Source organism: Rana temporaria, chromosome 2 (assembly GCF_905171775.1).
Source record: "Rana temporaria chromosome 2, aRanTem1.1, whole genome shotgun sequence".
NCBI lineage: Eukaryota > Metazoa > Chordata > Amphibia > Anura > Ranidae > Rana > Rana temporaria.
The window spans coordinates 182978389-182991699 of record NC_053490.1 but is presented as its reverse complement, the minus strand read 5'-3'; the positions used below and the strand labels follow the sequence as shown (position 1 = coordinate 182991699).

General features: G+C 39.8%; 1 protein-coding gene across 3 annotated transcripts in view; it reads left to right on the top strand.

Moving 5' to 3' along the window:
- UGGT2 (UDP-glucose glycoprotein glucosyltransferase 2) overlaps positions 1-13311 on the top strand; it is a 446216-nt gene that overhangs the window by 198180 nt on the left and 234725 nt on the right. For all 3 annotated transcript variants that reach the window (XM_040336106.1, XM_040336105.1, XM_040336104.1), the window contains exons 18-19: positions 895-1018; positions 11537-11635. In XM_040336106.1, the coding sequence (XP_040192040.1) occupies positions 895-1018; positions 11537-11635 (223 nt within the window). The remainder of the gene's footprint in view (positions 1-894; positions 1019-11536; positions 11636-13311) is intronic.

Below are 13311 nucleotides of genomic sequence, written 5' to 3'. Positions count from 1 at the left end.
TCCTGTGTCCCTCAGCGAACTTCAAAAATTTGATTAGTCGATTATTTGATTAGAAATGGAATTGTAAGTACAAAATCCTATTTCTTTTATGTAAAGATTTTGATGTGTTGTCACTTTGTTGCAGATGGTTTTAGTTTTTTATGCTAATGAGAATATAGCTGCTAATGGTTAGTTTAGGTTGAAGGAGTTAGGTTGAGTAGGTTGAGTTGGATATAAACCTAACTGAAATTTAGCTTGCTGAATCGGAAACAATGAATCCCCTTGTATAAAACAATTGCCAGTTTTAAAATATTTACTTTCATCTGTTGTCCTCATCCATTACTGTATATCAGTACTGCTGATGTCCTGTGCAGTCTCTTTGCAGCCACTTTTTTTTTTTTTTTTTTTTACTTGTGGTGACACAAGAAACCGAAGTTCAGTGCAGATAAATAGTAAGTGAACACTATAAAGTTCTGGTGATATTTGCATGAAAAAAAGTAAGATGTCAAATAAACTGGGATATCACTTAAGTAATACGTTTTTATATTACAAAATCTGACTAAAAATAAATTATTCTAAACCGGAATCAAAATCTTGTGTTTCATATTTAATGTAAAGGTAAAAAGATCAAATAGAAGAAAACTTACCCAAGAATAAATAGCTGCTGCATCTCAAAGCAAACATTATTTTAAGGTCTGAAACTCTTTGCTAGCACACTAAAATGGCTTAATAGTTTTTAGGTGTGTTGTAATCTTTATTGTGTGTGGGACTATTTACCTCAATGTATACTACTGCTGAATAAGCCATGTGGAAATAGTTGTTTGCAGTTAAGGTAAATAGGCCATAATTCAGGATCCCCATATACATATTTTGATATCACTAGCGTGTGTTTCCTTTTAATTGTATTTAAAACAGGGTCTGCTAAATGAGAATTCAGATGCTGTGGATTTTTTAATGGAGCAGCCCAACATAGTTACTCGGTTGAATCCTTCCATTCTTACCAGTGAAAAGACGTATGTTAACTTTATATCAAGATCAGGTAAAGTAAATTCTTGTTTTTAAACAACGGTTCATTCCATAGTCATGCTAAGATTAAAATACTTGATTGGCCATCTAACACAAGTGGTTTTAAAATGATTGCTTGCATCTGTACGGAAACTGTATAAATTTGGTTCAGTTAATGTGATATTTATCTTCCACTTTGCATCTAAGGCCTTTTTCATATTGGTGTTTTCGTTTGTCTATTTTTAATCCATCCGTTAACAGATGAAATACCGACAGCAAATCATTTCTATGGGTTAATATATATACATTCACATCGGTATCCATTCGGGTACGTTTTTCTAAACTGTTCCATGTAAAGGACCTGAGCGGAGTCAAACTGATTTAAACAGGCAATGTCCATTTTTGCCTCCATTTTTTTCATTTATTTTTTTTTCATCCAATTTTGCCTTTGTTGTTAGGATGCTGGCGGGTAGGGGGAACAAAGCCAACATTAAGAAATTAAAAAATGCGCTCAACATAGTGGGTACTTGCCTTTTATATTTAAAAATTTTGGTATGAGGTCTCACTAGAAATGCCCAGTAAGTATATAGGTGAACAATTCCTGCATTAATACTGCAAAGTGATGTATTGGCTGGAGAAACAACCTTTACTCTCTTTCAAATTCTTTAATGGATTAGTTCACCTTTTTCACAAAAAATGAAAAGGTGAATTAACTCAACATCCTCCTGACTGCTCCAGTCCCTACTGCATGTACCTCATATGCCCTGCTCTGTCACCCCCTTCAGTCGGCATAACTGTCCACCACATCCCCAAACTGACCACACCGGCCAATAAGAATCTTTGCCTTGTTCCAGGATGCCGTCCCTGGAAGAAAAATAAACTTTAGAAGTATCTTTATTGGTCTGTATGATCAAGTAGCCAGCGCTGACTAGTGTGTGCTTACCACTTTTCACATTATGCTGTTACTCATCCTGTGGCACTGTGTAGTGATTTTTAAAGTGCTGGACCATTATATCGGCTGGGAAGGACTGTGGAAGATGGGGAGATGAGGTACCTGCCCTGAGGGATTCGGGAGAGTATTATGAGTTAGTTCAGCTTTTCATTTTTAATGAAATGCTCAACTGTCCCTTTAACTACCAATACTAGCATGTCATGCTCCTATCCTTTCCAGACTATTTTTCAGTTCAGTGCTGTGATTGACTTGACAATTACCCAAAGAATTCTTGTATCAGTTTATTAAACAGTGCTTTCTTTTGATGGTATTCAATAACCATTATGTTTTTTTTTTTGTCCGATAAATAAAAGTAGAGACCAAGAAAAAAAAATCCAAAAAAAATCCCCTTCTTGTAAAACACCAAGAAAAAAAAAAATACGGGACCTTTTTGGAAAGTAGACCAAAGCAATTTTTTTTTTTTTAAGCAGACAGTGGGTTAAATCTGGCTTTTGGATGGCAGATGGCACGTTAATTTAGTAATGTTCTGAGGATCTGTCAGATACATCAGGCACATGAATCACATACAACTGCAGTGCACACAGTTCATTATATGTTTTGCATATAGCTGCTATGAATATGCAAAATATATGGATATTTTTGGTTGAGGTTAATTTAGTAAAATAAATACACTATAAAAACATTGGCCCGGATTCACATACATTGGCGCATATTTATGCCGGCGTAGCGCATCTAATATACACTACGCCGATGTAGCGCAGATAGGGAAGCACCGAATTCACAAAGCACTTGCCTCCCAAACTGCGCTGGGTTCACTCGGCGTAAGCCGTCGTAGGTGGAAGCGGGCGTGAGCCATGCTAATGAGGCATGACCCCATGCAAATGATGGGCCGAGTGCCATACGTACTTAAAACAAACGGCGCATGCGCCGTCCCGTGGATGTATCCCAGTGCGCATGCTTAGAATCACGTCAGAACTACTCCCTAAGATACGACGGATCACTGCCTACGACGTGAACGTAACCTACTCCCAGCCCTATTCACGTACTACGTAAACGACGGCGGCTGTGTTCCCTGGTTCATACCTTAGCATGAGTTGCGCCTCATATACGGGGAATAACTTTACGCCGGACGTACGACTTGCGCAAACCGCGTATATTATGCGCCGGGCACAAGTACGTTCGTGAATTGACTTATCTCCCTCATTTCCATATTTGAATAGGAAATCAATGGGCTTGCCACTTGCGGCCAAAGTAAATATGCACCCACGATACGCCGGCGTAGGAAAGTTACGTCGGTCGGATGAAGCCTATTTTCAGGCGTATCTCAGTTTATGGGCACGGCGCATAGATACGACGGCGCATACTTACACTTACGTCGGCGTAAGTGCTTTGTGAATCCGGGCCATTGTACCTAAATTTGTCAAGGTGATATCCTTCTGTAAGCTGGAGTATGGTAGGGGCAAAAGTAGAAGTGATCAGCAACTGTTGTGAGAAAAAGGGGAGGACTGGTTGTATCTAAGCACTTGTGATTGCTGTGATTGGTTCACAGCAATCAAAAGGCCTTCTAATCACAGGCAGTATAAGTGTGCATGGCGTGTGCACACACTGTAAACTGATGTGCATTTTTAACCATCCACTCAGGAAAACAGCACTCCCTGTCAGCTATTTAACTACAATGGCTGCTGGTTAGGTTTGTAATTTGCTTACATTTTTTGCATGTCTTTCCTTTATAGGAGATAATCCTACAGTATGCATACATTTCTCATAGAAGTGTTTTACTGCTTTACACTGAGGCGAGACTATATGCCCCAAAAGGGTTGAGAAGGAGGAGCATTTCAATACAAGGGCTATGGAAATTATTTTCCAAACAGATGTGCTATTCAGAGTTTTTTAAATGTTTACACAGTTATGTTTTCACGGTCCACGGTCATCTAAACCTTTTAGGTGTTTGTTAATGTACAGCAAATTTCTAAACATTACAGGTTATATTTATATATTTAGTCAGGTTGAAAAAAAGACACAAGTCCATCCAGTTCAACCGTAACAATAAATAAAATAAAAAATATACAGTCCCATATACCCAATTATATACCCACAGTTGATCCAGAGAGAGGCGAAAAAACCCCAGCAGAGCATGATCCAATTTGCTACAGCAGGGGAAGAAAATTCTTCCTGAGAGGCAATAGATTTTTCCTGGATCAACTTTACCTATAAATGTCAGTACCCAGTTATATTATGTACATTTAGGAAAGTATCCAGGCCTTTCTTAAGCAATCTACCGAGCTTGCCAGAACCACCTCTGGAGGGAGTCTATTCCACATTTTCACAGCTCCGACTGTTAAGAAAACCTTTCAACATTTGGAGATGAAATCTATTTTCCGCTTGACGTAAACAGTGCCCCCTTGTCCTTTTGTGTTGATTGTAAAGAGAATAACTCTATACTATACTATACTATACTCGATACACTATATGGACCCCTTATATATTTGTACATGTTGATCATATTCCCCCTTAATCTCCTCTTCTCAAGAGTGAATGAATTTAGTTCCTCTAATCGTTTTCCTCATAGCTGAGCACCTCCATGCCCTCTTATCAGTTTGGTTGCCCTTCTCTGCACTTTCTCCAGTTCTCTGATATCCTTTTTGAGAACAGGTGCCCAAAACTGAACTGCATATTCCAGATGAGGTCTTACTAATCTTTTTAACAGGGGCAAAATTATCTCTTTCTCTTTCTGGAGTCCATACCGCATCTTGGCATTGCATGCTATTGTTGAGCTTATCTGCCAAAACCCCCAGATCCTTCTCCACTATGAATTCCCCGGTTGTACTCCCTCCTAGTATGTATGATGCATGCATATTCTTAGCCCCCAAGTGCATAACTTTAAATTTATCAACATTAAACCTCATCTGCCACATAGTCGCCCAATTAGACAATGCATTGATGTTGACTTGTAAATTGAAGACATCCTGTAAGAACATTCTTCCACTGCATAGCTTAGTGTCATTTGCATAACTACAAACAAAAAATATAAAGTATATAAAAATATAAAGTCCCTATTTTATTTGTTTTGTTGGTAATGTACAGCAGTTGTCAATAGCCTGTAGAATTTTATATCTGGTCCACAAAGGCAATCTAGAATGGCACTGGTGTTCTCCAGAGCATTTTATTATAACACTTATGCTTCATACTGCAGAAGCTATCCTTAAAATATTCAGGAGTTTTAATGGAAATTATAATGTGTCTCCTTACGCTGTTATAGAACCCTCATAATGACCTATTTTGGGTTCGTCGCATTCTTACCTTGCAGCTCAGGGTATCAAATCCCACCTGGAATATGAATTTTATATTTGTGTAGTTTTTCTCTTATAACCCAAAACATACTATTTGATTAGTTGGCTTTTTCTCAATCTGTCACTAGTGTAATTGTGCTACAGACATTGGATTCTGAGCTCCTTTATGGGTAGAAACTGATATAAATGGGTCTATGCAATCTTGTAAATCACACAGGTACCTAGAGGTGTTCTAACCAAACACTTATACTCTAGGTCAGGGGTGCCCAACCAGTGGCCCGGGGGCCACATGTGGCCCGCGACCTCCTGCTCCGGGATTATGGGTTGGCAAGCCCAGATTGTGGGTTGCCGACCCACCATCCCAGAGTATCATTGTTGTTAATGAAGCCGGTGGTAGAGAAAGCAAGCGGCTACAGAGCCGCATAAGCCGATGCTTCCTGTATAGCGCCGCCTCCTGTCACAGACGGAGTGATGCCAAATGCACTCTGTCTGGGACAGCAACAGCGGGCAATACCTGAATGGAAGACTGTTATTAAAGGTAAGTTTATTACTAAAATCACATTGTATTTATGGGCATATCTGTTCTGCAGGGGTTACTGGGCTGCTTTCAAACTGATCTACAGGTGCAGTGCAGAACACCTGCGGGTTACCTGCACTGAGCCATAAACTTCTGTTATAACCTGCGTGTTTGGTGTGCTTTCAGAAAATGCACAACACCTGCAGGATATACTAGATGTCTATGGCAAAGTGCAGCTAACCCACAGGCAACCCACAGGTGCAGCTAAACCACAGCGTGTCAGTGTGAAATCAGCCTTAAGGCCCCTTTGTCGCTATTGGTCCAATCGGACCCTCCGTTCACCTCTATTGAGCCACAGATGTAAACAAACTTGTGGCTGTATACACCCACCTACCTCCAATCTGATCCACTAAAAAAACAGAAGGGGGGATCTGTACCCTTCCATCTGGGCAATTCAGATCGGAGGGCCCATAGAGTAGAGTGAGCCATGTCCGTGTCCGCTCTGCATATGCAGGGTGGACATGGACCTGTCAACCGCCCGCTCCACTTATTGTGGCCCACGACTGGTTACTAAGTTGCTTAAGTGGCCCTCACTCTTTAAAAGGTTTGGCACCCCTGCTCTTGGTGGTACACTTTAATCGTATAAAAGTACTATTGACCGGCCCCTCTAATTATAGTACAACCCTGCGCTTAGGATGCGTCTCAAAGTCCCAAAGATAAAAATATGTTACAATAAAACACAATATAAACAATAAAAAGCAATAAAAAGCAGCTGCTTCAATAAAAAAAGTCCATATGTAAAAGCCAAAAAATAAAAACAGCGCTGCTATCCAGCATCCCGACCGGAAGTGATGTTATGCGCTCCACACACTGAGGGAACCAGGAAGTAAGCTGCAGGAAGGTTTCCAAAGCGGTCTTCAGGGGTCCTGACAACAGTGAGAGTGACATAAACACCCACACCAATTATATTTTTGCCTGACTATTTCACATATCTGGTACGCATGTTTTTATAAGGGGGCTTGTATTTGTTTTTTTGGTAACATTAAAATTATCGAAACAATATTGCGCTATGTGGATGTTTCCTTCCCTTACATAACTGCCAATACCTGGAGAGTGAAAAATCTATACGGTGATCAAGGAGATAGATGTGTATGCAGTTTCAATCCACCATCTGACAGTGACGAGTTACACTGAAACGCTGTTTTTAAGTAACCATCTGGTGAGTGCTTTCCCCGAAGGGGACCCCATATCCCCCCACGTGGTGAATTCCCTATTGGTGATTGGAGCACATACTGTTGATACTTCTGATCTGGTTATCCCACACAGCTTACACATCAAACCAGGGGTTTGCAGCGCTGCTGCAGGACTATTTACTAGCTCTGTACGGGCTGGTTTTATTTTTCTGCTTTTACATATGTACACTTTAATCCCCCGGATGTGATGGTGAAAGACAGTTAAGCTGGTCTTCACTCCAAACTATTTTATCAAGATGAATCAAAGTGTGAGAATGAAAATCCACCTACGTACGATCTTTAGTCTTTAACCATGTGTGTTGGGTTTTTCTGGTTGAAGCACTGGAAATAAAACAAAATATGTAATTCCATGAGAACAGATATGAGATAAGACCATCTAACTCTAATGAGTTTATTCTTGCATTTCAATTTCTACACAAAATAAAGATAATGAGATGTTATTAAAAAGCAACAAATTGAATAGTATCACATTTCATATGTCAATAGCTATCTCTAATGCCCTGTACACACAATTGGATATCTGATGGAATCTAAACCGATGGATTTTTTCATCAGATATACGACGAAGCTGACATTTATCAGTCTTGCCTGCACACCATCCTTCTCCTATTCAGAGATTGGCCACATTGGGTGCATATTTAGCGCCCATTGCTATCCCTCGTATTTGTTTATAAGTAGGTCTTCTCTTACCAAAAGTAGTTGTGATCCAAACTACACTTAAGGCAGTTGACTATAAATCTTCTTTGTACACATTTCAACTGTGTATAATGACGCTAGGTAAGCTGTTGCTAGGTATACAGGTCCATTGGTGAGGTTACTGTTGTCTAGTAGTTGTATAAGATGTTTGGTATCTCCCAGGAACGATTTAGTTTTTCTCACGAACGGCTGTAAAAAACAATCATTGTACTCTCCAATCCTTACCCCCACTAATTAATCTGGGTCTCCCCAGTGGGTTTACTTTTATCTTTGTGGATCTTCGGGATTGTGTATATTATGGGGATTTTACATGTATTTGGCTGGAGATACCTCCCTTTTTTCTTATTAAGCAGACCTTTCACAAGTCCCTTTTGTATGACTTTAGCCAACTCCTTCTTGTATCTCAACGTAGGGTTACTGAGTAACTTCTGATACATCATTTCGTCACATAGTGATACAGTCCAAAGAAGCATACAAAAAAGAACTAAACCGATAACTAAGGCCCCTGCCTTATCATGACATCCTTTCTAGCCTCTAATTTTTTAATGCCACTCTTGACATCACCTAGATCGTAAATTGATTTAATTTTCAGATCATGAAATGGTGACTTCAGAGAAAATGCTGGTGCTAAACAGTGCTGAGTAACAGAATACAATGTGACTTCAGTGTTGGGGATCTTCGGTGCGTTTTACACCCAACAAGTATACTAGCTTCTTACCTTACCGCTGTAAGGTAAACGGCGGAGTAATAATCGGTGATCTGAGAAATCCTTCAATGGTCCTCTCCTGGTAATTCAGGTCTATATATCGCCTAGGTACTTTCTATGTGTTCCGTTCTCCTATGGGGCTTAGGTCAGTATAGTTCCGCTCAGGATGGCATATCGGGTAATAAAGAAAAGTATGGAGAAAAAAGGAGCCTCTATGGTGAAGTATGTATGTCTTAACAATTTATTTGTAGCAGCGAAACATAGTAGAGGTACTCGCATTTAAAAGTTTACAACCATATAACAAAAAAAACGATCAGCGACCTCGTGGCAAAGACGTCATTTCCAATAACTGTATGTTGCTGTGTTTCTACGTGTGTTGTCAGTCACGTGACTTCATCAGAGTGATATATTTCAAGCATTTATTTCTTTTTAATTTTTATTATTATGGCTTACAGCTAGTGAAAACCCAATATACAGTATCTCAGAAAGTTTGAACATTATATAATACCAAAAAATATATATATATATTTTTTTAACCATAAACTTTATTTTTAATGAAATTAATCCTATCAGATGCTGACAATATTAGACATCGCTTTAAGGCTCGGTTCACACCTATGTGAATTGGATGCAGGTTACACTGCATCCAATTTGCAGAACATTTTAAAATCTATTAGTTTGAATGAATCTGGTTCACATATGTGTGTTGCATTCGCACTCCGTATTGTCCAAAAACGCATGCATCTTCTAGGCATTGCGGTGCACATTGCAGTGACATACATTTTCTGTTGGAACGCATTTGATTCGCAAATTCTCTCCCCCTCCTCACTACACCTCCCCCTCTCCCAGGTCAGCTGATCGGCAGCTACAATGGAGAGAAACTGATGAACAGCTGCTTTTTCTCTTTGCAGAGAAACCGGAGCTGGAATTCGCAGCAGACTAGTGTGACCCCAGCCTAAAGAATTGATCATAATACTTGTTTGACACATATTGTGAGAAAGAACGACACAATGTACGACAGAAGAAAGAATAATAAATATTGATCATCTAATTGTTTGTTTTGATTAAAAAAATAAAATAAAGAAAACAAATAAGGATTTTTAACCCCTTGCCAACCGCTGCACGTCTAGATACATTGGCAGAATGGCACGGCTGGGCATATGGACGTATATATACGTCCCTTTTAAGACACGGCATTGTGGGCGTATGCACGTGCCCACAGCGAGCTTCGTTAATGTGACCATGGGTCCTGTGGACTCTATGTCCGTCGGGAGTCCCGCGATAGTCTCACGGAGAGGAAGTACAGGGAAATGCTGATGTAAACAAGCATTTCCCAATTCTGCCTAGTGACAGGACACTAATCACTGCTTCCTGTGATCGGGAGCCGTGATCAGTGTCGTGTCACATGTAGCCCCGCCCCCACCCAGTTAGAACACATCCCTAGGGCACACTTAACCCCTTTAGGTTAACCCCTTCACTGCCAGTCACATTTACACCGATATGTCTGCCATAATGTCATAGTCATGATAAAAATCGCTGATCACCGCCATGACTAGTAAAAAAAAAATATTAATAAAAATGCCATAAAACTATCCCCTATTTTGTAGACGCTATAACTTTTGCGCAAACCAATCAATAAATGCTTATTGCAATTTTATTTACCAAAAATATGTAGAAGAATACGTATCGGCCTAAACTGAGGAAAGAAATTGTTTTATATATTTTTGGGGGATATTTATTATAGCAAAAAGTAAAAAATATAGTTTTTTTTTCAAAATTGTCACTCTATTTTTGTTTATAGCCCAAAAAAAAGCGCAGGGGTGATCAAATGCCACCAAAAGAAAGCTCTATTTGTTGGGGGAAAAATAAGGTCAATTTTGTTTGGGAGCTACGTCGCATGACCGCGCAATTGTCAGTTAAAGTGATGCAATGCTGAATCGCAAAAAGTGCTCTGGTCTTTGGGCAGCCAAATGGTCCGAGGCTGAAGTGGTTAATACAGAAATGTTGGCTTACTGAAATGTATGTCCATGTACAGTAAAGTATGCACTCAATACTTGGTCGGGGCTCCTTTTGCATGAATTATTTCATCATTTTGGCATGGCATGGAAGCGATCAGCCTGTGGCACTGCTGAGGTGTTATGGAAGCCCAGGTTGCTTTGATCGCGGCTTTCAGCTCATCTGCATTGTTGGGTCAGGTGTCTAATCTTCCTCTTGACAGATTCTCTATGGGGTTTAGGTCAGGCAGTTTGCTGGCAAATCAAGCACTGTGATACCATGATCATTAAACCAGGTATTGTTACTTTTGGCAGTGTGGACAGGTGCCAAATTCTGCTGGAAAATGAAGACTGAATCTCCATAAAGCTGGTCAGCAGAGGGAAGCATGAAGTTTCTGCTAGAGGGCTGCGCTGATTTTGGACCAACACAGTGGACCAACACCAGCAGATGACATGGCTCCCCAAATCATCACGGACTGTGGAAAATGTTGCATTTCATTTGGAAATCAAGGTCCCAGAGTCTGGAGGAAGAGTGGATAGGCACAGAATCCAAGTTGCATGAGGTCCAGTATGAAGTTTCCACAGGCAGTGATGATTTTGGGAGCCATGTCATCTGCTGGTGTTGGTCCACTGCATTTTATCAAGTCCAAAGTCAGTGCAGCCCTATAGCAGGAAATTCTAGAGAACTTCATGTTGGCCTCTGCTGACCAGCTTCATGGAGATGCTGATTTCATTTTCCAGCAGGACTTTGCACCTGCTGGTGGTAATCAAATGTTCTGAGATACCGAATGAATGTGCAACGCATCTATATAAAATATGAGTTTTGCTTTTTGAATAGAATTACTGAAATTTATGAACTTCTTGGTGATATTCAAATTTTATGAGATGCCCCTGTGTGTGCGTGCGTGCGTGTGTATATATGTGTATATATATATATATATATATATATATATATATATATATATATATATATATATATATATATATATATATATTTTATGGTCGTTACCCTCTGACCGAGAGAGATGTGGATCACATAAACACGCGATATATATAAATACATTTTTTTTTTTTTTTTTACTTTAGTATTTTTTTATAAACATAAAAGAGATGACTTTACTATGCATTTCTCTTCATCCTGCAGGTAGATATAATTTTGAAGATTTTGAAACATTTTCATACCTGGATTTGCAGGACAAAAGTGCAGTTGTTTCTGAAAACATGAAATATGCAACAAAAGACGGTAATAATCCATTCTTTTTATATCTATTCAAAAAGCTACTCTGGTGTTAATATATAAAACTGCCTTTAAATCACCTCTAAGAAAACATGACCAGCAAAACTGAAATAGTTTAATAATGTCCTTGATGACTCAGAATGCGGCGAGATGTTTGTAGCTGATATAATAACTGGGACTCTTAAAGGTAAACTTCAGTCAGAATTGAAAATGATGCCATGAAAGGCATAAAGGAAACACATTCTGCCTGTCAAGGTCTTTTGCTTTACATCCAGGCATTTCTGTACCACACTAGTTTTGTCCCACTCTGTTTTGTCTGTAGTCTAGTTATTTGGGAGTGTCTTTTGAATACCTCCTTTGTAGAAGTTTTTTTTTTTTTTCAGACAAACCTTGGCCTACACCAAATTTTTCAGTATCATTTAGTTTTTACATTTGCCAGTTCCATTCCTACCTGGATATGTGCCAAGGGTTTGGCAGAGAATATATAGACAATGATCCTTGGGTTATCTGATCCTCATAGATAAATAATTATTATTATTTTTTTTTCAAAGGACTAACAAAACACTTTCATAACCAAAGTCATTGATGTCTGGATGCCCAGGCTTAATTTAGCTGCAACACTGCCTAAATATATTTTTTAAGGCTTTCATTTGGCAACAAAAACATATGGTAACTGATCTTTTTTTTAAACAGGTGCAAAAATGTAAACTTTTGTTTTTCAATCAATGTATTTTGTTATTTTAAAGTGTAAGTTCACCTTTACAGAAAAATCTTTACGATGAACCTCACCCCCCAGTCCCACTGACCTGGACTGCAGCACTCTCCCATTCTGAGCCCCGGTATATATGCCTCAAGAGTCTGGGGCTTGGAAATCCCCTCGGCTGAGTGTCCGAAACGTACCCCATCAGGAGGGACGTTTCAACACGTTCTAATTGGTCAGCGCTGTCACATTTGTGGCACCAACCTTTCGGAAGCCGCATAGCCCATCCTGTCGGCTGGGTAAGACGCGTGAATGCTGAGGGGATTTCTAAGCCCTGGACTCCTGATGCGGATATAACGGGGCTCAAAATGGGAGATTGCCACGGTCTAGGTCGGTAGGGGGGGTGTGAGGAAGGGGGTCCTGTGTAAGTTCACCTTAGATTTTTCTGTAATGTTGAATTTACCCCTTAATAATATAACTGGTTCTGACACAATTAATAGATGGCAAGGCTGATGAACACTGCAGGCTAACCAGTTCTGGTTATCCCCATTGGACATTGCAAATAGCAAAATGTCTCATTCAAATCCTTCCTTCGTTCCTAAGCCTTTTAATTGGACAGGTTTATCCTTCCTGTCCAACAACACCACTGGAAAGGAGATTCATTTTTAATTAACAGCGCTGGTCTCTGGGAGCAGGGGCCGCTCTGAAGACCCAGGGCTGCCATTTAAAACAATAAAACAAACATCCTGCAGAGCTGTGTTTATTAGTGGCTGTACATATACACTGCCTGACAAATGGATGTTGGATGCCACAGTGCTGCTGTGTTATGCAACCTTTTAATTTTGATTGACCAGGGTTGTCGAAATGTGTCATACATGGGAATGGCCTGACATCGCTGATCGCTCGTTCATAAAAGTGAAGTGCTGCAGCACTGTGTTATCCATTGGCCGAGTTGGTTATATGTAATTGAAGCCACTGATGG